At 43.9% G+C, this 27,712-nt stretch overlaps 1 protein-coding gene across 2 annotated transcripts; it reads left to right on the forward strand.

The window, feature by feature from the left end:
• The first annotated feature begins 352 nt into the window (after positions 1-352).
• On the forward strand, positions 353-22,025 carry LOC119653554 (maltase A3-like). 2 transcript variants are annotated; one of them, XM_038058266.1, is made up of 10 exons: positions 353-645; positions 705-1,011; positions 19,907-20,250; positions 20,328-20,453; positions 20,513-20,766; positions 20,845-21,043; positions 21,119-21,226; positions 21,283-21,626; positions 21,687-21,827; positions 21,888-22,025. In XM_038058266.1, the coding sequence occupies exons 2-10, from the start codon at positions 813-815 to the stop codon at positions 21,997-21,999; spliced, it is 1,827 nt and encodes a 608-aa protein (XP_037914194.1). In that variant the 5' UTR covers positions 353-645; positions 705-812; the 3' UTR covers positions 22,000-22,025. The 2 variants fall into 2 exon arrangements, with proteins under 2 accessions (XP_037914194.1, XP_037914193.1); XM_038058265.1 differs by having other exon boundaries at positions 353-1,011.
• The last annotated feature ends 5,687 nt before the right edge of the window (positions 22,026-27,712 follow it).

Raw genomic sequence — 27,712 nt, forward strand, 5'->3', positions numbered from 1 at the left:
GGTTGCATTTTAAAAAATTTTAAAAGTCAATAAATTTTCAAATGCTCACGATAATGAAGGTATTATAGATTAATTAGATTAATTAATTTTTGGCATCTGTAATTTTATGTTCAGTTACATATAACATTAAGTTATTATAAACTAAAATAAATTTTACAAATAGATGGACTTATATTAAGTTTATCAGAAATAGATACATGTATCTAAATTCAAGCTATTTACAAAATGACAAAAACATTGAAACGGGCTGTCATTGGCATCACTTTGAACAACATTCTCCCCTATATTTGTATTTGCTTGAAGACAAACAGATTTGTGCCCAACAGTGTATCACACAACCTAGAGTTGAACGTTTTTCGCGAGATGGAACCAAATCTAATCTAATCAGGCTCTATTGTCGCGTATTCAGTAGCTAAGTGCAAATCATAACTTTATTAAATTCAATTTATTTTGTCATTTACTTGTTGATCTACGTCGATATATTACATAAAACCCGGGTACACTGAGACTGCGCATAGATTCCCCACCTTAGGTGGCCATACTAGGAAATGCGTCGTGCTTAGATTATGATATTTTAAATCATTCGCGATCCAATCGATATGTGAACAGAAGAATGATTGTGATAATTTTGGAACAACATTAAGTGTGAGGTTTTAATATATAAACATGTTACATACGATTAGAAATATCTCGTTTGTTTCTAGATAAGAGTGCTCATTGGGCTTTCTTCCAGGAACATTTTTTCTATAAAGTTAGTGTGGGTCTAAGCCCTGGTTCGAAAGGTTTTAGTGTAGTCGAGGAAAACCCACGAGATGGGTCCATTACTAATATTCGCAGTTGGTATCGTTTTCCCTGCATTGATCAGTGCTGGACCATATCCGAATTTCCATTCGGAATTGGAATTGCAGCTACTGGACCAAGAAAAAGATTGGTGGGAGTCAAGCTCCTTGTACCAAATATATCCTAGATCGTTCAAGGATAGTGATGGCGATGGTATCGGCGATATTAAAGGTATGTTGAAAACTCTAGAATAGTAAAAACTTCACCCCATCCATACAAAAATTAATCAAATTTAAGCACCTAAGATACATTTTTGTAGAAGTAGCCCTTCTTAGGGGCTGATCCTTTGTAATACGCTGCAGTTCGTGGGGATGTGCTGGGGACGTGGGTTGAATGGACTCAAGATAGCAGATACTGGGTCAAGTGTTCTGCGACTGCAGTCAGCACTGCCTCTGCTTGAGCTGGAATCAGAGGTTTGACCTGACTCCACGATGAAGTACTTGGTCTGTTGACTGGTGTGGGTGTCCCTGAGACGAATCAGGACGTCTTCTTCGTGGGCCGAAACTTAGCCGCTGGCAGAGGAGCTGCATGTACCTTTTTTGTTAGTTGGGAAGTCCTGGGTGGCTTTTGCACTGGAGTTTCTAATTGATGGCCTAGATGCAGTTGCGATTGGACCGGAAAATCCGCATCCTAAATTCGTGATGTGCTGGGCCTTAGTTCGAAAGACGGATTGTCCTCGTCGTATTCCAGGAAGGCTGGTTTCAGTCTTTCGGTAGAAATATTTACCTGTCGCCTGTTAAGGTCCACCTTGAACAGTACGGGCAAAATGCGGTGAATGACGCGGTGAGGTCCAGTGAATGGCTTTTCCAACGATCTTTTTGCGGCATCCACCCCAAAGAAGACGTGTGTTCAGGACTTTAAGTCCTTCTGCATAAATGAGGTTCGGTTGGTGCGGTGAGTGATGGTCGTTGGGCGAACCTGTTTGAGATGCTGATAGATTTGGCTGAGAAATACGCTGGGATCACTCTCGACGAGTCCAACCCAGGAACTATTCACCTAGCAACCGTAATGGGGTGCCGAATAACAGCTCTCATGCGTTCAAGTCTTGAAAGGACGGTGCCATGGTTCGATCGCGCGTTTGATGCCGGATGATATGTGTTTTGGCTAAGGCAGTGAAAAGTGACGATTCAAACAGAGCTCCCTGATCAGTGGTTATAACCCTAGGCACCCCGTAGCACGATACCCACGTCGCGACGAATGCGTCAGCAACGGAGTCGGTAGACTGGTCTGCCAGCGGTGTGGCTTTCAACGGGAGAATCTGTTCAGCATCCTCAAACAATACCTGTACCCGCGTAAAAGGGAAGGGGACCCACAATGTTCAAGTGAACCTGCCCGAATCTCCCGTCGGGCACGTCGAATGGCTGCGACGGTTTTTTTTTGTATGCTGGTCGACGTAGGCCGTTACGAGTCCATTACATTATGTCCTCTTGCATGCCTGGTCAGACGATAATCGCGTTCAGCGTGGAATGGCCTTCTGAATATACGCCTTTGAAGCGCGGCTGAAGCGAACGGTCGGACGTCCACTGATTGCTCTATGAGTGATGTTGAATTATCAGCACGCTTTTTGGAGCTGTTGGTCCTTCGTCAGTATCAAACGTTGTTGGTAGTGAAATAACGTCAACGCGCGAGAGTGCGTCAGCTACCACGTTTGCTTCTCCCCCGACGTAAACGATGTTGGTTAAAAATTCGGCTATGTACATCAGGTAGCGTACCTGACGACGCGATGCTTTATCGGCCTTTTGCCTGAACACCTAGATCAACGGCTTATGTTCGTCTTGATAACAAACTACACGCCCTTCGAAAACTGACGTAAGTGTCGAATGCTGCAGTTGATGGCCAACAGCTCTCTGTCGAACGTGCTGTATTTATGTTCGGAGGTTGAAAGCTTCCGGTGAAAAATTGCAGACGCGACAAGGATATCGTCGACGTAGCACACAAAAATTGAGCCCTCGCAACACTTCGACCATGAAGCGCTGAAAGGTCTGAGCGGCGTTCCATAGGCGATTGGCATTTGGTGGAACGCTGTTTGAAGGTCAATCTTGGCGAAAACGCGTTTTTTGTTGAGTCCGGCGACGATATGTTGTGTCGCATTGGATATCGATCCTGGGTTGTTATCGCGTTTAATCTACGGAAATCCCCACATGACCTCCAAGTTCCGTCCTTGTTGTCCCAAAGCCTGTCCGATGGTTGGCGATAACTCATGTAATCAAACTCCTTTCTTGCTACCTCCAGTCGATCGCGCTTTAGACGTCGAGGTCACTCTGCAACGGGCGGTCCGTTGGTAACAATGTGATGTTAACAATGTGGTATTGGACTCCATGTAGGCAATTGGCTTGAACGGCGGGGTTTGTTTTGTTGGGGAACTCTTTGAATAGCTGGTGGTACGTTGAGTTATCGATACTCCACACAGGCCAAGAGTCCACGCGATGACAACTTAGGGTATGGTTCAACGATTTGTTGGTTTCTGATATCGATTATTAGGCCATATTTCTTAATAATATCGGCACCAATGATTGACCACTGGTCGTCGGCAATGAAAAATTTCCAGGAGAATTCCCTGCGCAGACCAAGGTGATCACTTGCTGGCCGTGTGTGCTAATACACGATCCTTTGGAGGCGAAAAGTTTGGTGTCGCCGCCGGCTTTGATATTTCACGGTGGCGAGACAACTGATACGTCCGCACCCGTATCTATTAAAACTTCAGTCCGGTATGTTTGTTAAGGATATCGAGGCGACTTTGTTTGATGGCGATTCCAACCGCAGAATCTGCAAGCGCGGTAACTAGTTTTCCGATGACTCGCCCCTGGAAACCCAAGAACAAGGTTTTTTCGTGCGTATTCTCGAAATTTGTCCGAATAGCTGAGTGGTTAGAACACAAGGGTGTCGTACGGAAGGTCACGGTTCAAATCTCACTAGTGGCAGTGGGGTTTGTATCGTGATTTGACATCGGAAACCAGTCGACTCAGCTGCGAATGAATACCTGAATCAAATTAGGGTAATAATCTCGGGCGAGCGCAATACTGACCACCTTGCCTCCTATAGGGTACTATAATCCTGTAGTGTACCGTTACGGTCTTGAATGAAGTGCTCTAATACACTTCAAGGCCCTGATCTAATATGGATTGTTGCACCAACGATTATTATTACTATTCTCGGAATTTCCTTTTGAAATAGCACAAAGAGCTAGAATATAATTCCCGATTTTTTTTGGAATCCGCGCGTTTACCCCGGCTGGTATCGCGACGGCTTGGGAATCGGTTCGCACCCATTCGATTGCCAACTCCTTTCGGAAGTTTTCTTCCGCTGGAGGCCACTGGGCACTTGAACTTCTAAGATCTCATCGGTCGTCCCGACAACCGTGACACATTCGTAGCTTCTGATATGCTGAGGATGGCATGGACGCTATCTGGTAGGCGTTGCAGTCACAACGATTTGAGGACGGCGTCGGTAACTTTGTTACCTGTTTTTATCCTCATTCTGCGGAGAAGCAGTGTTTGATTTCCGAGTTGCAGATCCGTATGCTGCTCATGCAGTTCAACCTTCTCTGACACGGCATAAGCAGTAATAATCCTGTTTTTGACTGTTCGATATCGGCCAGTGAGTGGCGGTGACTCAGTAATTTTGGCCACTTGGCAAAAACCTCCGAATCCAATTCGCCCGCTACTTTGTCGAACTGGAGATCGTCCTTTGTCATCCGGTGTGTGCGGAATTCCGCTTCTGCACGCGCAAATCACAGAACTGGCAGCGCTTTCCAGATCGGAGACAACCGAAAAGCAGTTAGGCTGTTGATTTCGCTCTCCTACTGGTCACTTGGAGAGCTGTGGGCATGATCGAACTTCTCCTCCGCCATGCTGAATGGGGCATACAGGGCAGTAAGGCTGAAGCGGAAAATCCGTGAATTACGCATGAAATACGCAAACGATACGTTGATTCGCGTTATTTCCCTCGTCTGAACGTCACCAATGTAAGAGCTTGACTGGATTCGGTAAAATAAAAAGACTTAGTTTTGGAATTAACATACAAAGCAATACCGTTTGATATTCGCAACTCCGTTACAACTCCAAGTACAATAAAGTATGCAATAACGACGCCAGCCATTTGGTTGCTCCAATTCGACTGTTATGTTGCTAACCGAATAAGCGCCCCTGGTGGTGAGACCTTTTGGCACCTGAAGTGAGGTGCGCTTGAGGCGCTACAGTCTTTATGGTCCTTTCAAATTTAAACAGGAATTCTGACATCATAGTTGCATGGTATCCACTTTATTTATTCTTAATTCAACAGCATTATATGAAGGTGCTCAGATCTCAGATTAAAATTAGTCATGCAATGCAATGAGTAACAAATTGTGTTTAAAAAAAATACTACTTTGATCGGCGTTCTTCTCACTCCTATGCTACGAACAATGATTTCTACCCCTCTCTTTGCATTGTTTATTCTCCAAACCGACTTAATCATAATCTTTTTGTTAGAATATGAAATATATGTATGTACCTTTGATAATTATTTGAACGACATTTGATACTGAGAAGAATGCACATCCCAGTGTACATACTTACATATATGCTGTAATTATTCAAGATAATGGTGTTGCTTAGTGATCATCATCTGTTGTTGTCTATATTCTTTTTATTTCGTACGCGTTGCATGAACAATATGACGAATCCATGATTGCAACGAAATTTGTTTTTTGCGACAAGTGAATCAGCATTTTCTTTCTGATTGGAGTTATTTTTATTATTATTTGGGTTTTCGCTGAACTATTGACGTGATACTTAATGCTAAGAAAATAATTGCGCCTTTTCGAATCCCAACGAATCTGAGTTGTGTCTTCAAAATAAATCATCTGTGAAAGCTCGAATTGCTCGGAAGTTAAAAAGAAAACAATTTTATGTGAACATTTCTGAAATATAAATTCCGCACATTCTTTCTTCGTGTTAATTAGATCGTTCCTTTTTGGATTAATAAATTATTTTACGTTATTTTATTTTCATAAACAAGTCGGGGAAACGGAAGTTGGACGCTACAGGAATGAAAGGTTTTGTGTATTTCTTTTATAAAGAGATTTGAGCGTGCATTTGTCCCATTAGTATGTAGCACTAATATATGCATATATTATGTGAGATTATCTACTTTCAAGTGATATTGACACTCAAAGTCTGAATTTGCAAAGAAGTAACAAATTTGACCTATTATACTTTTGTTAGGAATAGTGCGATTTTCACCAAACTTGGTAGGATTATGCTTAAGGGGGGGGGGGGGGGGGGTTCTGCTACCAATTACAAAAAATTATAGAAATATAATATTATTAACTACTATTAACGGAGTCTAGGCACCATATAGTGGGAGCCTCTTGATTTCTTTTAGATTTTTCGGTTGAGTAGTTTCTGAGAATGGCCCCGTTAAAGAAATGAACATTCTCAACCCCCCTCATTCTCCACATTTCCAATAAATGTCAAAATTAAGACCGCCTTCGGAAAATACTGATCGAGACCTTTGATTTGATACTCCACATAACTATAGTTGGTAAAAAAAAATTTACTTTATTAGGTAAAAAAAATTGACCCTTCCCCCTGGAGTATCGAAGCTTCGAAGGTCAATTGTCTTTTTTGTTAGTAGCAAACCCGTGATACGCTATCAAACTTAAATTCAAATTCAAAATGAAAGGTAGGAAAGTCTCCCTGGGACTCTTTCAAACTAATATTTTGTTTTGGGGTGCCGAATAGAAATGGGAGATATGTAGATTTTGTTAGTATCTTCAATAATGTGTAGAAGAATTTTTCTGAGAGAAAGAAATTTCCTGACCTACTCAGTGATATAAAATTTTCAAATTGATCCGCTTCTTCAATAGTGGAACCACCTATGGCCAACCTTGGCCTCCCGGTTGTACAGTTAGCGTACGTGTCTGTGTTTGAGGTGAGGGAGAGTCAAAGCCTCAGAGCAGTCAGACCTTAGTGGTCCATTGTACTCGATTCCCCCGTCTAACGAAATATCCTGGATTCGTTTATGTATTGCAGGATTTTCGTTAGTTGATGTGATGCTACCCGCTGCAGTTGGAGCACAGCAGCACCAAAAATTTGATGTCTGATACATCCGTAGGCGGGACATTCACATAGAAAATTTCCCGTGGATTCCGCTTTCTCATTACAGGATGGACACATATCATCTTAGATAATTTCTAGCCTGAACATATGTCCAGCTAGTGAATTATGGCCCGTCAGAATGCCCATAATACTTCTGCAAGTCTTTCTGCTTTTCGACAGGATAAACTTTGCAGTATGTTTGTTTGATTCTGACAAGAAAATTTTGGCCTGTCTAGCAGCATTATTGCTTCGCCGCATGTCATTATGGGAAGCTTCTTTCCAGTCAATGCTACCGACACCCCAATTGCTGTTTCCGGTCGTTGCATGGGGAAATTTGCCTCTTTTGCTAAGGGATCCGAAATTTCATTTCCCTCTACAACTCAATGACCAGGTACCCAGTGTAAATCCACCGTATTGAACCTAGAAAAAGAATTCAATCGTTTTTTACATTCCTAAAGGATTTTTGAAGTGACCAAAGTACTACTCAACGCCCTCAATGCAGCTTGAATGTCGTTACAGATTGCGATGCGCCTGCCCTTCGACCGCTCATCAATCATCCAGGTTGTCGCCTTTGGGATCGCATACACTCCAGCTTAAAAGACCGTTGTGTATTGTCTCGAAGGAAAAGCCCACTTCTCGTTTTTATTCGAGAGGCAGACTCCTGCTCCAGAACCATTTTCTGTCTTTGAACCATCGGTGTAGAAGACGTCAGTATATCCTGGCACGCATTCTTCTGGTTCGCCCAGTTTTCTCTCCGTTTCAAGATAATATCATATCTTGTACCAAACAGATGTATGAGGATGTGAGAATCGGAAAGCATTACGAAAACTAGATTCAGTTCTCGTAATGACTTTTCCAATGCTCTGTGCCCTTAACGCCCATTGCTTTTCCATAGATCTAATCGAATTTGTCTATGAGCTGCTCTCATTGCAGTGCTCTGAATAAAGAAATCCAAGGACTGCAAATTGAGTAATGCATTCAGAGCTGCGCCGGATGTGGTGCTCATGGCACTGATGATTCCCATGCACACAGTTCTTTGCAGTGTGGCTAGTTTACAGCGAAAACTTTTTTGTTTCATCTTAACTCACCAGACTACGGATGCATAAGCGAACATCGGCCTGATGATAGCAACATATATCCATGGACCGTTTTCCATCTGTTCCAGGGAAGAGGTGAGGCAGCGTCTGACGAGTTGCCTCTGCCCTGGACGAAACCGTTTGTCCCTATATTTTTTAAATGCTTGGGTGCCATGCCCCAGGCGAGGGATCCGTGGACCAAAAAACGTGAGAGTGAGTGCTCTTCATTTGGTCCGGTCTAACATCAAGTGGATGTGGACTTAGGATCCCTCAGCTCCGCCTACACAGCCCATAAGCTGTCAGAGCTCGTTTCATCTCTATCTCTACATGTTTGTTCGAAGGAAGTTAGAATGATTCCCAGATATTTCACCACCAGTTTTCGCAGCACAACTGTCGCTTCTTCGAATTCGAGAAGCATAGAAGGGAAAGCAACCCTTATGATTCAGTACTCCAAACCGACACGAGGTCATTTTTCAGATCGCTTCCATTGTGATACTCTTTTTGGCGTTCGTTCCAAAATCTGTTGTCCGCTTGATATATTCTGTCTGATCCCCATTAACTTGGATGGCTCGTTCGAAGATTCAGCTCATCATTTAGTATTTAAATTAAATTAAAACAGCATGTTTGACTTTTGAATTAATATATGTATATTTCGTAGTATAAAAGGAACTTACTAATAAGTCGATATTCGGAGCGGCTCTCGGTAGCTGTCGCATCCGTACGCTCAGTCCTTAGGAGTAATGGTTCTCTATGGCCATCGCTTTGCCGTCGTCGTTCGCTAATCGTGTAAGAAGTCCTTCTCGATCGCCGGCTTCGTTTGCTGCTCATCCCAGAAGGAGAGAGGAAGCGTGGGTGACATTGCACTCGAAGGACATGTCAAGGATTGCCCACAAACTTCGAAGTGAGGCGCGGATCCTGTTCTGTCAACAGATGGTGCTACCCGCCGCAGCACTTCCCTGTTAGTGATAAAGTCATTATAAACATTTAGAGTGAAAAAGATATAAATTTGATCTTTTGGGATGTGTCATTGGCAGTAGGTCGTCCTGCAAAGCTGTTGTTGAGCTTGTGCGTCATCAGTAGGAATGGCTTGCCACTAATCACCTAGCTGCTTCCCAAGTATGTACGCAGGTTTCAAACGGGTGATAGAGATATTTGCCTGCCTGTCATAAATGTTGGAAAGGAAAATCTTCTCTGAGCGGCTGGTAATAGGAAAGGGCCCATCATACGGCATTTGCCTTACGAAGCCATGTTTGGTATAGACAAACTCCTTGAAGATTGTGTGTGTGTTTTGATTTGGGTTCACCATGCTGTTGTTTGCTCGTTGGCCTAAGCTGCGGGAAATGCCAATGCAGCTCGGTGATGGACGAAACCGAATCCTGGTTGTTGATATTTGTCAGCGTAAGCAGTTAACCAGGAAGCTGAAGAGGTTGGCCGTAAACATGATCAGCGGTAGTAGCTTCTAAATATTTGCGCCAGATGCAATTCGAACTGTCTTCTCTGATCAGTTGTCACTCGAAGAGGCATGCCGAAACGACATATCCAGCCATTATAGGATGCCCCAGCAACAGTGCCAACTTCTTAATAGCTAGAGAATCTCCCTACATATATGAGACAATATCGTTTGCCCTGTAAGCATGTTATAACGATTATGTCCATGTGTACATGCTCAAAGAGGGGTGAAATTGATAAGAAGTTACCCGTATCTGACTCGAGACTTTCGAACGCTGTCATTGGATACACGTTTGTGCCCTTGCGCGTGTGAAGCATAGTTTGGCCTTTCCTTTGACGTTGTTGACGAGAAGGAAATGGTGAAAGTTGATGACACTAAAAAACTGAGCAACTCATTGGCGGTGTTCGGCTTCGTATAATTATAGACGCCTTCGACCTTCTCTGGTGGTGGGCGAACACCGTTGGCGCTGAACAGAAGGCCAAGAATGAATATTTGAGGCACAGCGAGAACACATTTTACCAGATTGATGACAATCCCGTGGTCATTGAGGCGTTGAAAGGGGATTCGTGAATGCTTCAAATGGCCCTCTTCGTCTATGGATGAGGCGGGGATGTTGTCCATGTATACAGTTGCTCTTCACCCCTTGGTGGGGTATAGTGCATAAACCAGACCTACGCGCCATCGTTCGCGGTTACCTGAAGTGCGTTTCAACTTTCCCCACAACTGCCAGTGGCGCTCACATTCCTCCTCTAGTGATCTACGCCGAACACTCTCGGAGTGACCCACTCGTCGGCTATCTTGGGAGGGTGGATTCCACTACATGGGGTAGCCTGCAGTGCAATTTGCGCTCCTCCTTAGTCTGTATCCTATTCATTGCCACTTCCGTCCTCCGATCACAGTTCTTAGGACTGCCAGGCCTGTGCGCCAGCCAAGTTTTTCATTTTTTTCATTTCATTTCATTTCCAGATTTGAGACTGGACAGCGAAATCGGTTCGGTGCTGCTCTCTCTCTCCGCTCATCAATGCAGATAGGAAGAGTGCGATGACCCTTCAGAGTACCTTGGTTTTGTGTTCGTTCATTTTCATCCTAACTTTATATGACCCTTTTTCCAAATTCAGAGTAATTTGGTCATGGTTAGTGTCCCGGTGAGAGAGCAACCATATGTCAATAGCGAGCCCTCTACGTCGTCCGGCAACGTCACCCATAACAAGAAGAAATAACATCGGTGACAGAATGCAACCCTGGTCTACTCCGCTTTGGACCTCTAAATCCTCTGAGATTTTCCCCCAGTGCAGCAAGTGACATTTTGCGCCATCATTTCTCGCTCTCATAATAGCTATTGATTTCCCATTGTTCCAAAATGATCCGTAGGGTGTTGATGTGGTCAATGCAGGAGCATCCGGAACGGAAACCAACCCACTCTCTGTCTATAAAACTTTCAGGAGGTTTTTCGATGTATTCAGGATTATTTTGGCCGTTATATTTAGGACGGCAAGGAGCACGCAGATAGCCCTTCAATTGTTACACTCAAAACGGATCTTCTTCTTTGGAGTCTCAACGATCATCCTTTGTTCCATTTTCTGGGAGTGGAATTAGCAGATCTGCAGTAAATCTAGGTACAGCGATAAATAACGAGGAAACCGTTAAGCCCAACAGCTTTGCTCTGTTTGTGTTCATGGACGGCCAAAATTATTTCTCTCTTGCTTGGAGGAAGAGTTTGAGTTTCGATGACTAGCCATTTCATCTACAAGAGGAGAAACCTCTTCGGATGCAATACGGTTAAAGATCGTGGTGAAGTGTTCTTTCCACAACTTCAGTTGTTCATCATCGTGGATGAGAAGACGGCCGTTCTGAAATCATATCGCGTTCCTGACCAGCGCAATAGTAAATCCTCTTTTGTCACTGATTACACTATTCTGAACTTCCCGAGATTTCGTTCGGTATGGGAGTTTGAGCGCGCCACATCCGCTATTACTCACAGTAGTCAATTGAGCCTTCATCCCTTCCCGTTTAGCGATCCTCTTCCACGATTCCGCAGTCAAGCAGATTTTATGACGCCCTTGAGGATATGGGTAACGATCTGTGTAGCACCCATGAAAAGAGCATTTTTCGTGGTAACCCAATGTTCATCGATATTCTCATTCGGGCTATTGAGTATATCTACCGTTCGATCAGCAAGCTTTGCTACTGTGGGACAGCTGGATCCTACAGGCGGTCGGTAATGAGCTTGGGGAGTCACTGTTCTCCAACCCTGCGAGAAATGGCGGACGCAACGAGCAAGCAAAAGTAAGAGACCATCAGATCGCGATCCCCTTCGAGGCCGATGTCAGCGCCTCTCTCGTTACGCACATGCAGGAGACAATTCCTAAATCTCTTGCTGATCGCAAAGTGGTCAATTCGATTGCTCGTACGGTGTCGTCCAGTTGAAATCCAACTCACCTTATGACAGGCTCTGTGTTGGGACAATTTTCCACCAATGACGAGGCTGTGGAAGTTGCAGAAATCCACAAACCTCCCGTCATTATTGTTACGGTCGCTAAGACCGTGCTTCCCGAGCAAGGTGATGTCAGAGCCTACCTTGGCATTCAGATCACCCATCACGATTACAATTTTACCTTTAGAAAGCCTCCCCTGAACTGGGCGTAGTTGCTCGATGAAAGCATCTTTCCCCAGCATATCGAAAGTCTCCGTTGGTGCTTAATACTGTACAATTGTGATGCTCGTTAAGCTGGACCAGAATCTTGCAGTCAAAAATCTGCTAGAAACCGGCTTCCAGATCAATAGAGCGGCGCTTGCGGTAGCTTTCAGAAACAACCCGACTCCGGGTGCGCTTCTGATACCACCTGGCTTTCCAGACCACAAAAATACATTGCCAAAAGGGGAGAGGAGTACTGTCCAGAGTCCTACCATCTTACTTCGCTTAGGCTCGTTGACATTTTAACAAAATTTTAGATTGGAACAGGGGTGGGATTAGAGGCGGGGCATAGAATGGAAAAATTGCAGAATAAAGGTTGGGGATTAGGAGCTAGGGATCGATACTAAGACTGGGTAGGTTTTGTAAATTGGAGAGAGGATTTGAGGGAATAGATGAGTATAAAGGAGATTCTCTGCAACGTTACCAGTCTACATAACCTGGGCGATAAGGGGATTGTCTCACAATCGATTTTTAAATTAATGGTAATTATTTGGAAAGCCAAAAATGAGGAGTGGTCTGATGAATTGTTTGTAACAGAACAGTTTTATTTTCTTTGGCGTTGGGGCGCTGTATTTTAGGACGGTATACAAAGATTTTCCGTTACTGTCTGCATTATTCAATACTTTCGAAGTATGAAATACGTGGGTAAGGCGGGACTTCATGATCATAGATTTGAAAGAAAGGGTGCCAATGTCGTTCTTTATTTTCGTCGTAATCCTCATTTTGCCACGAAACAGAATTGTTTGACAATCCTGGGGAATGAGGGATAATTTCCAGCGGGTAAAGTATCGGTAAAGCTCGTTCAAAGGAGGGGCTTCGCCGTGGAAATATTTTTGCTGGACGTGTAAAGGACCAGGTTATACGCGTATTGTGATATTTTGATGGGATTATGGTCAGGACTCGGTTAAGGAAAATCAGCAGTGAACAGGGAAAAGAAAGAGGTTGAAAGGAGTGAACCTTGTAGAATGCCTGCTGAACATATATAACACATAGGAATGAAATGTGTTGTTGGATGCCAATTTGGGATTTTTGCCTATCTTGGAAGCAAAGCTAAGCTAATCTTATAGAGGTGCGAGTGGAAGTTCGGATTTTAGAAAGCTTAAAAGCGAGTGTATATTGCTATACGGGGTGGTTAATACCAAGAAGAGAGACCGCTTGAAGGACAAAAAGCGCGTGTTCATTCGAGTGATTTCATCAGTTGGCCAACTGGAAGTCGAAAAGTGTACAATTGCAGTCGCTTGAAAATTTTGGCAGAGGAAGGAGGGGGTTTTTATTTTTAAGGTTTTGTGTAAAATCTCCATGGATGCGAAAGGGGTGTTAAATTTCCTTTTTACCAAGTATGGCCATGTGGGGTATCAAATGAAATGGGTTGCTTAGTACGTTTCGAAAATGATCTTGTTTCTGATATTGAGTGAAACATGGGTGAGTGAGGGCTCAAAATGTTTGTCCTAATAAGTCAAATAGGTCTCGCTTTCAGAAAAAGGTATATAAAATGGATCATTTTAATAAAGAGAGTGATCTGACTTAAATTTTTTCTGAATTTTAATTGATGGAAGTATAAGATCTAGACATTATCTCGAAATTACTAATTTTCCGGCATAGGGTATCTGTTATTCAATTTTTATGGCGTGAAAAATAACACGTTTCAAAAACAGGGTCAACAGCCATCCCTTACGATGTCTGCTGGAAACCGGAGCGCTACTGCTTATATATTATTTAATATACTATATTTATCAATTCCGAGTTATATAAATTAACTGTCAAGACAGGCTATTTGGTGGGATTTCAAGGCTATTACCAATCTGAAGTTTTCCTCCCATTTTGTTTTGTTTTGCTTAAAAACGAACCTTGGACTGAAGCGCTGAAACAACTACCTTATTGTTTATTTAATCTAGATAATTCTAGTCTTAATTTTTGATAATTGGCATTGATCTTCAAAAGAAGTAATGGAGAAAATTATTTATATAACTTATCTAATCATTTCTGCCGGAAATGGTCAATATTTGTACGCTTTGATAATTGAGATTATGCGTTATCGCAAGGTTTAGACTATGCCTTCACGAAACTTATTTGTGGATTTGGTTGCTTTTTTTTTCAAATAGTTACCTAGTTTTTATGGGTTACGCTTTTTTTAATAGCCCACCTGCTGAACACTTCTCTTTATGAAGCTAGAGAAAGGGCTTGTAATATTCAGGTCCTAAAACTAAGAGAAATTGTTATTATTAGAGAGAAAATGACATACTTTTTGAATTGATGAGCGGCCTAGATACTATTAAGCGTTCTCTTTAATATACTTCATTTGCTACATAAAAACAGCAGCTCCTCAGTATTGACAATTTTCGAATAAGTTTGTTGGATAATAATAATAGATCAATATTTTTCAAGATTAGAAATCACAGTGGGTTTCAGCCTAATTATTGAAACTTATTTGACTGGCTATAATGATAACATTATCTTTTGATAATATTGAAAGTATTAAAATAAAATTTAGAATAACTTCGATATGCCTAATTCGAAGATTTCTGCGTAATTTTGCTTTTCGTTTTTCGAAATACTTGATCGAGCAATTACGTCAGAAAATGAAGAGCTGATAATGATAATCTATTGGTATTAGATATACAATACACTCATGTGCCTATCATTTTTCTCATATTGCAAAATACTTGAAAATAACATTTTATACGGTCATGGAACCGTTTATTTGCTGGGGGTTTTGCAAGGTATCCGGACTAGACCTGCCTTCATAAGGGACTCAAGACATCCCGGTTTTGTGCCAAGGTCCACCAATTCGATATCCCTAAATGCTGCCTGGCGTCCTGACCTACCCCATAGTTCCATCTCAGGCAAGGTCTACTTCGTCTTCTTTTTCTACCATAGATGTTCCCTTATATACTTTCCGGGCTGGATCATCCTCATCTATGCGGATTAAGTGACCCGCCCACCGTAACCTATTGAGCCGGATTTTATCTATTTTAACCACAACGGTCATGGTATCGCTCATAGATTTCGTCATTGTGTAGGCTACGGAATCGTCCATCCTCATGTAGGGGGCCAAAAATTCTTCGGAGGATTCTTCTCTCGAACGCGGCCAAGTGTTCGCAATTTTTCTTGCTAAGAACCCAAGTCTCCGAGGAATACATGAAGACTGGCAAGATCATAGTCTTGTACAGTAAGAGCTTTGACCCTATGGTGAGACGTTTCGAGCGGAATAGTTTTTGTAAGTTGAAATAGGCTCTGTTAGCTGACAACAACCGTGCGCGGATTTCATCATTGTAGCTGTTATCGGTTGTCAGTTTTGACCCTGGATAGGAGAAATTGTCCACGGTCTCAAAGTTTTAATTCTCCTATCTTTATTCTTCCCGTTTGACCAATGCGGTTCGATGTTGTTGATTGGTTGGTTTTCGGTGCTGACGTTGGCACCATATATTTTGTCTTGCCTTCATTAATGTGCAGCTTAAGATCTCGCGCCAATCACCGCCTGCTCGATCTGGATGAAGGCAGTTTGTACGTCTCGGGTGGTTCTCCCCTTGATGTCGATATCGTCAGCATAGGCCAGTAGTTGGGTGGACTTAAAGAGGATCGTACCTCTTGCATTTACCTCAGCATCACGGATCACTTTCTTGAGGGCCAGGTTAAAGAGGATGCATGATAGGGCATTCTCTTGTCGTAGACCGTTATTGATATCGAATGGTCTTGAGAGTGATCCTGCTGCATTTATCTGGCCTCGCACTTTGGTCAGGGTCAGCCTAGTCGGCCTTATCAATTTCGTTGGGATACCGAATTCTCTAATGGCCGTGTATAGTTTTACCCTGGCTATGCTATCATAGGCGCCTTTAAAGTCGATGAAAAGATGGTGCAATTGATGTCCATATTCCAACAGTTTTTCCATCGCTTGCCACAGAGAGAAAATCTGATCTGTTGCTGATTTGCCTGGAGTGAAGTTTCTTTGGGATGGGTCAATGATGTTCTGGTCGTGTGGGGCTACCTGGCCTAGCAAGACAGCGGAGAAAATCTTATTGATTGTACGCGGCAACATGATACCTCTATAATTGCTGCACGGTGTGATATCTGTGTGTGTAGTTGGCCTGAGCTGCTTGGTGTAGTTGGCCGCTTCCATATTTAACTAATTCGACTGTAATTCCATCGGTTCCTGGCGACTTATGGTTTTTAAGCCAGTGGAGTGCACGAACTGTTTCTTCCATGCTTGGTGGAGGCAGTATTTGTCCGTAGTCTTTAGTTGGCGAGACCTCCAACTCGCCGATGTTTTGGTTGTTGAACGATTTATTAGAATATTCAACCCATCCAATATGCCCATTTTGTCGAAAGTCAGATTTCAGAGATTAGAGACCATCTTTGCGAATCAATTCTCGTTCGCACGAACTGCTTGACCATACCATCGAAGACGCCTCTCTCGCAGTTTTCCACGATCGCAGATATCCTCATTTTCTGATGTGATGAAAACGTGTCATGCCACTAGTCCAACGCAACATATTCGTCTTCATTACGCAAGACGCCGTTCATTGTCTTTTATAGTCGGCCAACACTCAGAACCATAGAGAGCGATGGACGACATTGCGGTAAATTTTAGATTTGAGATGTTAGTTGATACGTCAATCAAAAAGAACACCAGTTGTGGAATGCTACTTCATCCAGGTTGCATTAATGCGTGAAGCAATTTCATAACGCAGTTCTACATTGGCTGATAGCATTGATCCGAGGTATTTAAATCGCTCAGTTCTTGGCAGATCACTGCCGCTGACAGTGATTGTGCCTGTTTCATGGGGATCGGTCGTCAAAAGTTCAGTTTTGTTTAGATTCAATCTGAGACCGTGTTGCATGAGGCGATCATTCTATTTTTGGACAAATTACTCGAGATCATGTTTGCAATCAGATGCTAGGAAAACATCATCTGCATAAAGCAGTGTGTAGGGCGCTGGACGTTGGATATCCCATGTGATGGTGTCCATAACAAGAACAAGGAGGAGTGGTGAAAGGGCGCTTCCTTGATGAACACCAACAGAGATACGAAGCGCTTTTGATATACCCGCCCTACTGCGAACTTTACTTTTCGGATCATGGTAGAGCAATTGAACGCAGCGCACGAGTTCTTCTGGTACTAAGTGTTGTCGTAAAGCATACCAGATGAGTTCGTGTGGCACACGGTCAAACGCTTTCTCTAGATCCAGAAATGCAATGTAAAGAGGGCGATGCTTCTCACGGTGTTTCTCCTCGAGTAACCGCGCAGCGTGTATTGCGTCAGTAGTTCCGCAGTTTTTGACAAATCTGGCTTAATTCACAGTTGTTTCAACGATTTCGCGGATACGGTTGTGAAGAATGCGTTCAAAAATTTTCATCGTATGGGAGAGTACATGACCATATTCGGTGAAAAAAAAATGTCCGTGCGTGGGACTCCCCTTAAGTTCAATGTGCAGTAATGTAATTCACTGCATGCGTAGGGGTTCATTATTTCAATCTTCTGCCGAAAAAGCGTGTGACAGACAGATGGATAGGTAGATAGACGGGCAGGCAGATAGGCAGATATAGTAAAGCGATTTTAGTAAGGTTTTGCTTTCAACAAAGCCTACTGTTGTTAAGAAAGCTAAAATTGGTGAAAGTTCTATTTTTTGGGGTGAAGTTAGTTCTCCCTCAAAGAGAAAATGTCAGCATAATACCGGAGTGGACAGTTGAACATAGTCAATACATAGATTCGTTGCTAACTGTGTTACGTGGCGCGTCTAATGCTCAAACTGTTTTTATCTCTGAAGATGTAAAGGGGGATTAATTCTTTGATGAGCCCGCGGTTAGGTGACTTCATATGACGCAATATTTTTCTTTTGGAGTACAGCAAGTCTTCTTAAACTCTGGGGGGCAGCATATAGTGACACTTCAAAACAGATGAGGATAGCGTGAAGTTTACCATTTTATTTTATTCCTCCCCGAGAAATGCGATTTCAGTACCAGCTTTACGCGTCGCAGGAATTCGGGCAGCAGAACATCCTTTAGGTCACCAACTCGAGTACGGGCTCCTTACAGAATTCCTAGGTAAATGCAGAAGTGCTGCAACTACCCCGTCGATACTGAGTTGCCCTTTGTAACCCCTTGACTCGACTCGGCAGCCTTTCTGCTCCTCGGATGGAATGCTATTGGTCTCGAGGTGTGCATTAACCTTTCCACTAATAATGGACGTTGTGAATTTGTAGAGGGTTGGTATATAAATAATTGGTCATGTGCCTATGAGTTTGGCATTAGGTCCGTTTGAAGATCAAGGTAGGTACTTTCCGCAGTGAGGAAGAGTGGAAATTCCTTAGGCCGACTAATGACCTGGTTTATGCTATTTGCTAACTTACACAGTTAGTTTTTTTTGTTACCAGAAATTCTGCACCCAATTCAGACCAGGACCCCTCCAGTTCTTCGAGCTCCACATCCACAAAATTTATGTTAAGCGTTGTGGCATGGTAGGGACCTCCGGCGGTGATCCAAGCAGCATGCTCTGCATTCTAGACGGGTAACCCCCACGGAGCACCCCCATTATTTTCTCGCTTACTTACCGAAAAGTTCATTTTTTGGGCACTCTGTTAGGATTTGTTGAGTGATCTGAATGAACTTCGCTGGTTTCTCGCGTACGTTGGGCTCTGGATAAATCTGATGACTTTCGCTATACCGTCGCAACCGACAGCAACTTTCTGTTTCAGTGTAGCCAGAATTTTAACAACAGGTGTCTCACCGAGGATGGTATAGTTCTTGAAAATCCTCTCTTATTCTTCATCCGTTTGCTGGCGTTGTCAGAACTGATTTGAATCACTCTAGTAATGCCTTACTTTAGTGAGTTCATTTTCCATGATGTATCTTTTCAGTGACTCAAACCATCTTCTGAGTTAGAGCAACGACATATCAGCATACAACGGAGATGCAATCTAATCATTGCTAGAATTTGCGGAGTTGCTCGAGATGCGTAGAGCCTGGGAATGTCTTGTCTTTGCAAAAGATCAATTTCCGAAAATTCGATACACGTTCTTTGGAATTCGTCCGAGCCTAAGCGGAAAATTCAGCCGGACTATGAAGAAGTTTGCTTCGGCTGAAGCTCGCACCCTCAGTGTGGCGTAGTGTTATTGATGCCGCCATCTTTGCCCTAATCGACTCTTTGCCAATAGTTTCCGCGATTGCCTTAAGTAGGACACGTTCCCTGATGGTCGCCAGGGTTGTGTCCCTGCAAGTAATGAAGCGGTACTGGTCTACGACTTGCAGCATAGTTATGTGCGCATATTGCGGGAAGCGCTCGACCATTCTCTGGTACAACAAGCGTGGTAAGATGTTGTACCTGCGGTAATTTCGGAGTAGCGGTCGATGATAAAAAGGTTCATTTTCTCAGTCCACTTTATCCGCTGCCTAAGCGAACCTGCTAAAGTGGTCGCCACAACGATACAAGTTCGGCAGGCGGAGCCATGCTTCTGGTCAGCGTGCCGCTTAGCCGTTGAACCGCCCCATGGTTAGCTGTTAATTACGGGATTCCCACTCAGTCACCAAGTCAAACGACCCTCGCAGGTTATCCGTACCAGAACTTAAATTCGTCCTTCCCCTCATTTTTGGATTTGTGTTTTATACTTAATAGCCAGGTGTACTGGTAGCTTCTTCAGTGGGCAATCCGCAAGACTACAAAGTTCCTGAGCTACCCTATTCATATTGAAACTATCCATTCCTCATCCTTTCACCACCGAGTTTGGGACCGGTTACAATGGAGTTTTTAATATTGATTATATTATTTCAGGAATAACGCAAAGCCTTCAATACTTGAAAGAAATTGGGGTAACAGGCACATGGCTCTCTCCAATTTTCAAATCTCCAATGGCCGATTTTGGATACGATATTGCGGACTTTTATGATATCCAACCAGAGTATGGAACTTTGGAAGATTTCGATGAGTTAATCGCGGAGGCTCGCAAACTCGGATTAAAAATTATCTTGGACTTTGTGCCCAATCATTCGAGTGATGAGTGTGAGTGGTTCCAGAAATCTCTAAACAAACAGGACGGCTATGACGATTTCTATGTCTGGCATCCCGGATTTCCAGATCCAAACAACTCGTCGAATAGATTGCCACCGTCAAATTGGGTAAGACAAGAATAGTAAACTCAAACAGGAAAAAATATTTTAAAATTTTATTGTGAATATCCTGGTTCTTTACGCAGGTCAGTGTTTTCCGAAAGTCAGCCTGGACATGGCGAGAAGAGCGTCAAGAATTTTATCTCCACCAGTTCGCGATTAAGCAACCCGATCTGAACTACAGGAATCCAGCAGTCGTTGAAAAAATGAAGGTAGATACATTTGCAGCCCAATCTGCAATACCTTGTTATTTTGCGTTCATTCATTTCAGGATGTGTTGACTTTCTGGTTTGACCGTGGTGCTGATGGTTTCCGGATTGATGCCATCCCCCATCTTTTTGAAAAGGAAACGGACAGCAATGGAAACTTTTTGGATGAGCCCTGGGGAGGTTGGACCAATGATACGGACGATTATGAATATCTTGATCACATTTACACTAAGGATCAACCGGAAACAATTGACATGGTATACCAGTGGCGGAAATTAGCTGACGACTACCAAAAGGAACATGGCGGTGACACAAAGTATGTTGTTTGAGATAACTTGAACCAGTCCAATGCAAAAGTTTTCATTTGAATATTAATCAACGGAAATTCTTTAAGGATTTTATTAACGGAGGCTTATTCACCTATCGATGTTATAATGCAATATTATGGAAATGGAACACACGAGGGTGCCCATATCCCATTTAATTTTTTGTTCATTGAAGAGTTAAATGGCGATTCAAACGCAAATGATTATAAAAATGTAATCAACAAGTGGATGGACAATATGCCGGCCGGGCGTACAGCCAATTGGGTGGTATGTACCAGGTCCAAAATATCAGTCAAGTTCAAAATTAACTAAGAAAGGCTCTCTTCCACTTCAATTTTATAGCTGGGTAACCACGACAAATCTCGAGTAGGAAGCCGATTCGGCGAGGAGAAGATTGACCTGCTGAACATGCTGATGATGGTTATGCCTGGGGCGACTGTCACTTACAATGTACCTTTTTTTAAACAGTAGCTTGTCCAGCTAAACTTAATTTGTCTTGTTGTCAGGGTGAAGAAATTGGCATGACTGATGTGTACATCTCATGGAATGACACCGTTGATCCACAAGCGTGTAACACGAACCCCGACATTTATCTTTGGTACACCCGCGATCCAGCTCGTACTCCCTTCCAGTGGGATGATTCTACCAGTGCAGGTTTTTCGACTAACAAGTCAACATGGCTGCCTGTAGCTGAAAATTATGCAGAAGTAAATGTGAAGCAAGAGAGAAAATTTATTAAGAGCCACCTTCATACCTACAACCGAGCAAAAGCTCTAAGAAGTACGAAAACTTTGCAAGATGGCAATATGAAAGTAGAAGCCGTGCAGGATCGTGTTTTGGTAATAATAAGGTATGGATTCATGTCCTTTTTTCCCTATTTGGCAGCTGAAACGATCTTCTTTTTATCTAGGGAATTGTCTGGACAGCCTACTTATGTTTACGTTGCGAACATCGGTTCGAAACTGGAACGTGTTGATTTGACAACGGTGACCAACCTACCAAATGTTTTGAATGTTGCTGTTTCCAGCATTCAATCTCCGCGTCGAATTGGGTAAATCAAGAAAGAGTTTTTTTCAATACCATCTTTGCTAACATTTATTCTTATTTTCAGTGAAAGCATTAAAACCAAAGAACTCATTTTATTGCCAAATGAAGCTCTCATTCTTCAGACGGGTAGTTCGTCAACTTCAATTTTAGGATACTATTTTTACCTATTCAAATAGCTTAACAAAGCGTGACTGTTTTTCGTTACCTTTTAGAAAGACGTACTTTGGATAAATTTTATGAAAAATAAAAATAATAAAAAATAAAACTAATTCCATGTATTTTTCAATCAATTGTTGAGACTCCGTAGGGTACAAAATTTGTAACTGGCTCTTTCCCTGTTTGGAAGAGATGCCAATGGATGAAACTACATACAAAGAGGAAACATGAGGAAGCATGGGGTTGTCATTGTTTATAATAAGAATAACTTTTCCAGCCTTTATAATAATAATTTTAGGATGACGGATCGGTTCAAACAAGGACAAGTGACTGACCTTCTTTACATCGGCCTTTTTTGGGTAGGGTAGGTGAATGCATTCACGCGCACAGGGTTGGATTCCCGGTTCGGCACGCTGTTTCCCATCGTCAGAGAGTTAGCCTGGAACCGTTTGTCACATTACTTCGGGCTAGTCCTCGCACTCTCCTACGGAGCCTTCAAATCAGGGAATTACTTTCACCAATGGGAGAGGAGATGAGGAAGGGAACTGTCAGTTCAAGGAACCCCCTCCTATCTGGCACCTCCTCCGGTCGAGCTCTATCTTCTTAACAACGAGAAGGACCCGAACGTAATGGGCAACATGGCTCCACCTGCCAGCACTCCTCAGCATCTCTTCGACAATGTTGTCTGAAGAGTGATCCCCTGTGTCTAAATAGAGCTGTTGACGAACCCCATCCCACCTTCCACAAGAAAAAAACGTGCGGTGAGTGTCGTCCACAACTCCATTGCAAAACACACAATCCGGAGATCGCACCCATGTAAAAATTGGGTAAGGAAATAGCCAGTCTCATCATGCTTCCGATTCAGTCATTCACCTAAGTTACCGATGAGCCGCACAGTCCGTCTCTAGCCTCTAGTTTCATTTTGCCAAGAGAACTGCCACTCGTCTAGAGTGCCAGTTCAGCAACGGGGATCACTCCCACGATCACCATCACGCCCGGTTCAGAGACAGTGTGGTACGCAGACGCCACCCGCAAAGCTCCCCGTCTCTGTACTTGCGCGAGATGTTTACAATATACCTCTTTGCGAAGAGCGTCAGCCCATACCTCTGCACCGTAGAGCAGGACAGACTGCGCTGAACTCATCAGAAGACGTTGCCTATTAGACATAGGACCCCCAATGTTTGTCATTAGCCTACCTGACGCGTGACGTGACTCTTCTGGCATGTCGAATTTAAGTAGACTATCATAAGTAGCGTTCCAGAGGTCCGGCCCTAGGATGGATCCCTGTGCTATCCCCGACGTGACCTCCATTCTCCTCTGACCCTCTTGTGTTTCATAGAGCAGGGAGCGGTTCCTCAGAAAGTCCCTCAATATCCGTAAAAGATAGCCCGGCAAGTGGAAAGTACTGTCTAGCGTGCCTAGAATGTCTTTCCATTTTATAGAATTATAGGCGTTTCTGACGTCAAGCGTTACGAGGAGCACCACCTGTCAAGTTCGGCGCTATGTGCCTCCGCTCGTCGAACGGCATCAACAACTTCTATGTCAGCATCAACTGTAGATCTGCCTGCTCTGAAGCCAAACTGCCGGGGAGATAAATCTGCGGCAGTGCGTATCGGTTCAGTGAGTCTACTTCTCATGAGCTTTTCGAGCACTTTTCCAGCCAGACGGCATCTCGGGGTCGCCATTCTCTTTGTAGATCAGTACAAGGCTCGCCACCGTCCAACAAGCAGGGAAAGTGCTCTCTTTCAGGCAAGCGTTGAATGCGCCGAGCAGTAGGTCTGTCCGGTGTTGGAATACCAGCTTGTATACCTCCGCAGGATTACCATCGGGTCCTGGCACCTTCTTGCTTTTCATAGAGACGACGGTCTGTTCCAACTCTTTTATAGAGAAATGTGGACAGTCCTCTGCGCTCTCCGCGCCGACGTCATCATCCCATACAGAATGCGCAGGGAATAGTGCCCTTATAATGCGGTGCATTTGCTCGGCTTTTCCGGATTTCGCAGAGTCCCAATTTTTCGGGTTACCAGTTTATAACCGAGTCCCCACGGATCCCTATTCACCTGAGGAGTCACCTTTTGGCTGATTTGTACTCCGTTGCTATGGTACATGCCCCTTCCGGTCGCTTAGACGTTGTGTTGAGCGGCGGAGCCTGTGACACTCCTTGCGGAGCTCTGCGATTTCCGCTGTCCACCAATTTATATAAGGTTTATCACCTCGCGGTGCCCTCCTGGGCATGGAAGCTCCGCAGGCCGTTGTTATCAGGTTCATAACTGAATTTACGACAGTGTCGGCTGCAGCGCCACCGCCCTCAGGAATACCCTCCAGCGCGGCCCCCCCTGTTCCAAGAGTTTCGATAAACCTCCCGGTGTTCACTTTCGTGACGTTCCATGTACAGAAAGATCGCCGGGGTGGCGCACACTGAGAGTTTATGTCCACCACTTCAGAAGTCTTTCAGAACTCCCCACCCGTCCACCAGCGACACCAGTGATGCCGACGGTTACGTTTGGAATGCTTCCCTCGCAGGGCGGGATCCGGTGTTTAGAACTACCAGTCCTGTTCTCGCCATCATTTCCAGAATTCGTTTCTCATTGGAGTCTTTGCGAGACATGCCCCATTTAAGTGCACTAGCATTGAAGTCACCCCCGACCAGGATCCGCCCATCTGTGCCTAGAATAGCGTCCTCCAAAGCATGAAGCCTCCGTCGAAAGTCCGGCATTGTCTCATTCGACGTAATATATACACTTGAAAATGTTATCCCTGAACACCGAATCCAGACAAAGTCGTGCCCTCGTCATTGGGTAAGAACCCTAAGGAGGGTGTCGTCCCGAACCCAGATGGCAGCGGTACCTGATATGCCAGCAACTGGGTCTTTGTTTTGGTACTTCTCCCTGATGAGTATTAAGTCAGCTTTGGTCTCTGCACCAAACTGCGCTAGCAACTCGTGGGCGGTTCCACTCCGGTACAAATTGATTCGTAGGATGCAAATCATGTCTGAAGATTAGACACCATCCCAAGCTCGCAGTGTGCGCAATGTTCTCATCGGTCGCCACGATCCTTGCTTAGAACGCAGCTCTCCTTTTTGTTGCAGGTGTTCGCTTTATGGCCTGCCCGACCGCATTTGCGGCCTACGGTCTAGTCCTCCTGGGTCTCCCCACCTTTTCTTTGAATGCTCCGTCCTTCATGTCCTCCTTAATTTTAGGCAGAGGTTTTTCTGATAGCGCGACATGTTGTTGTCTCTTGTTCCTCTTCGCCTTCTTCTTTTGAGCCCTGCAGAGTACCTGAGTGAAGCCTCCTTCAGATGTCCCTTCCTCGTTTCGTTTTTTCCCCAGATCGCTCTGCAATGAGCTGTCTGCGATCCGTTTGGTACTCGTAGTGTTCTTATCGGGAGGCGCGGTGGATTCTCCTTCCTGCAGATGTTTTCTTACTCTCCATGTCCACCTATAATATGAAATCCTGCCCAGGAGCTCCTCCAGTTCCATTAGCCCGTTTTCTACCCCTTTGCTGACGTTTTTCTGGAGGAATGTCGCGGATCGAATGTGCTTCAAAACTGCCGCACATTTCTTAATAAGCCTTTCCTATTCAGCCTGCGCTAGAGTAGTCGACAGCCTTCCCACTCGGCTTTTATTCGAAACCATTCGATTAGTTTGGGCAGTTTTCACTGTGCCTCTTTCCGCAATTATAGCGCTGCGCGGTATGGTCTGGGTTCCTGTCTCCGGTGCAGGTGCTGCATCACTTTGCGACCCCTCTCTACGTCTGCGCCTCCCGATGTATCGCCGGGTATTTCACTCCTTGTTACGTCCTTCACTGGGCGCTGGACGAGCGGCGCATTTTCGTGCTGCGAATAAACACAGCCACCTCACTCTCCGCTCCCACTATCTCCTTGTTTGATTTGTTTTTGTTCTCCATTTAAGTTGTTTACCAGCGTATCGTGTGAAAGGGGGCGGGCCGCAATAGTCAGGATTTGGTATACCCTCGGGGGGATAAAGCCCCTACTCTAGTTTCCTGGGGCCTAACCTATGATTAGCTTATCCCGGAACTCACGGACGGATCAGCGCTCCCTCGGGGGGCTGGCTCTTCATACACGCCCAAAGTTAAACTATGAAATTTAAGGGAGAGGGACCAGCTGCTGGATTATTTAAAATATAAGAAAATTTAATTATTTGAAGGATTAAGTGGAATTGGGAAGAAAAGGAGGGTAGTTGGGATAACTAATGGAGTGGAATAAATTTAAGGATTAAGAGACTACTCCACATAATTGGATGCATTATCAAGTCCAATTGACCCCGGAAAAAGCGAATAAAAATAACGCTCCTGTTTGCAAAGCCGAAGACACTACAGAAAGTTAAGGTTCGATTTGGAGACGAAGGACTCAGATATCGCTAAATCTCTTATTTTAAAACTAGGCTCAGAAATAAACTCCGCTTTGACACTTGCTTCACGCCATCTGTAGATGAAATTGCTTGTTACACTGAACCTAAATTTTTCGCAAAGATGCACAGATAAATGACGAGTTGGCTTTAATAAGATCTGATTCAGGTCAAAATGTTTGATCTTAGCTTAGGAGCGTTAGAATTGGAAATAACTGGGCGAACGATGAAAATATGAAAGAAAGTCAATCACGTTACGAGTCATTTGGGGACACATGCATGACACCTGCATATCCTTTATCCTAAAAATATTTGGTATTGGGTAAGGAAAGGCAAATTGAATCCACAGCTAAAAAGGAGTGGTCAGAGGGGCACTGCTAAACCTTTCTTTTTCATTTTATTTATACAAGCCTAATTAGGCTTAGGTTTCCAGCTGGTTTTGTAGCGGTGTTTTTTTTTTCACAAGCAGGTCTTGCCGGCCAATGTTACTGCTTCCAAACTTCGGAACCTATTGAAAGGGGCTCGGCTTCGTAGCGCATTAACCTCGTTGCCTTTTACCAATCAGAGAGGTGAAATTCATTGAGAAAAATTGCGAATACTGATCATTGAAGTTAGCATCCGCCTAATTGCAACTCCGAAAGGGTGTCTCTACTAACAGATCCTGGCTTCTTCCAATATTTGGATGGGAATATTGATACTTTGTGTATTTACATGATTATAGCCAAATTGCTGGGCTCTATATCTTGCCTCGCAGATCTGCGATAAGATGCATCTTTATGTTGTTTATACCAAAAATTCATGTAGCTACCCTTGTCCGCTGAGACTGAATTGGTACGGAGCTTGAAATCGGGAACTACCGAACACTATAAAAATTCCGTTCACCCACGCGGGTGGAACTCAACCATCCCGAAATCTGACCATTGCAATCAAAGACCGAGAAAAGGATGCTTGTTGCATTTTGGTTTGATTTATCCTCTATTGTGGGTAACCCGTCAGGGAGTGCCATCTCCACGTGCTCAAGGAAGGTGGTTAGACCTAAGTCGGCCAGGGACTCATTTGAAGTGGCTCTTCTCCCGTTGAATGAAGAACAGCGTTCACCCACGCTTAAACACTCTCCGAGGGTTGATCACCCCTCATCTACTATGTCGCTGTCATCGCCATTACCCCCTCTAACTCCCCCAGCTAGTTCATCGGTTCAGCTTCGTGGAATGATGTTCCTTGACAAAATTTTCCATCTCCTGAACTCTTGAGGCCTACGATATGATGGGTCCGGGCATTTGTGGGTAGGTAGGTATCAGTGGCCGCTCCGAGGAGCCCAATTAGCGCTTTGGTGCGCCGTTTTCATGCCACAAACTCCTAAGACCGT

The sequence above is a fragment of the Hermetia illucens genome, chromosome 4, assembly GCF_905115235.1.
Source record: "Hermetia illucens chromosome 4, iHerIll2.2.curated.20191125, whole genome shotgun sequence".
Classification (NCBI taxonomy): Eukaryota; Metazoa; Arthropoda; class Insecta; order Diptera; family Stratiomyidae; genus Hermetia; species Hermetia illucens.

What these genes read in the sequence shown, in the direction of transcription:
- LOC119653554 (XM_038058265.1), top strand. Translation starts at nt 813, where the DNA reads ATGGGTCCATTACTAATATTCGCAGTTGGTATCGTTTTCCCTGCATTG. An exon ending in GGCGTACAGCCAATTGGGTG is followed by an intron (nt 21,044 to 21,118) that starts GTATGTACCAGG and finishes TCAATTTTATAG; the next exon opens with CTGGGTAACCACGACAAATC. An exon ending in GGGCGACTGTCACTTACAAT is followed by an intron (nt 21,227 to 21,282) that starts GTACCTTTTTTT and finishes TCTTGTTGTCAG; the next exon opens with GGTGAAGAAATTGGCATGAC.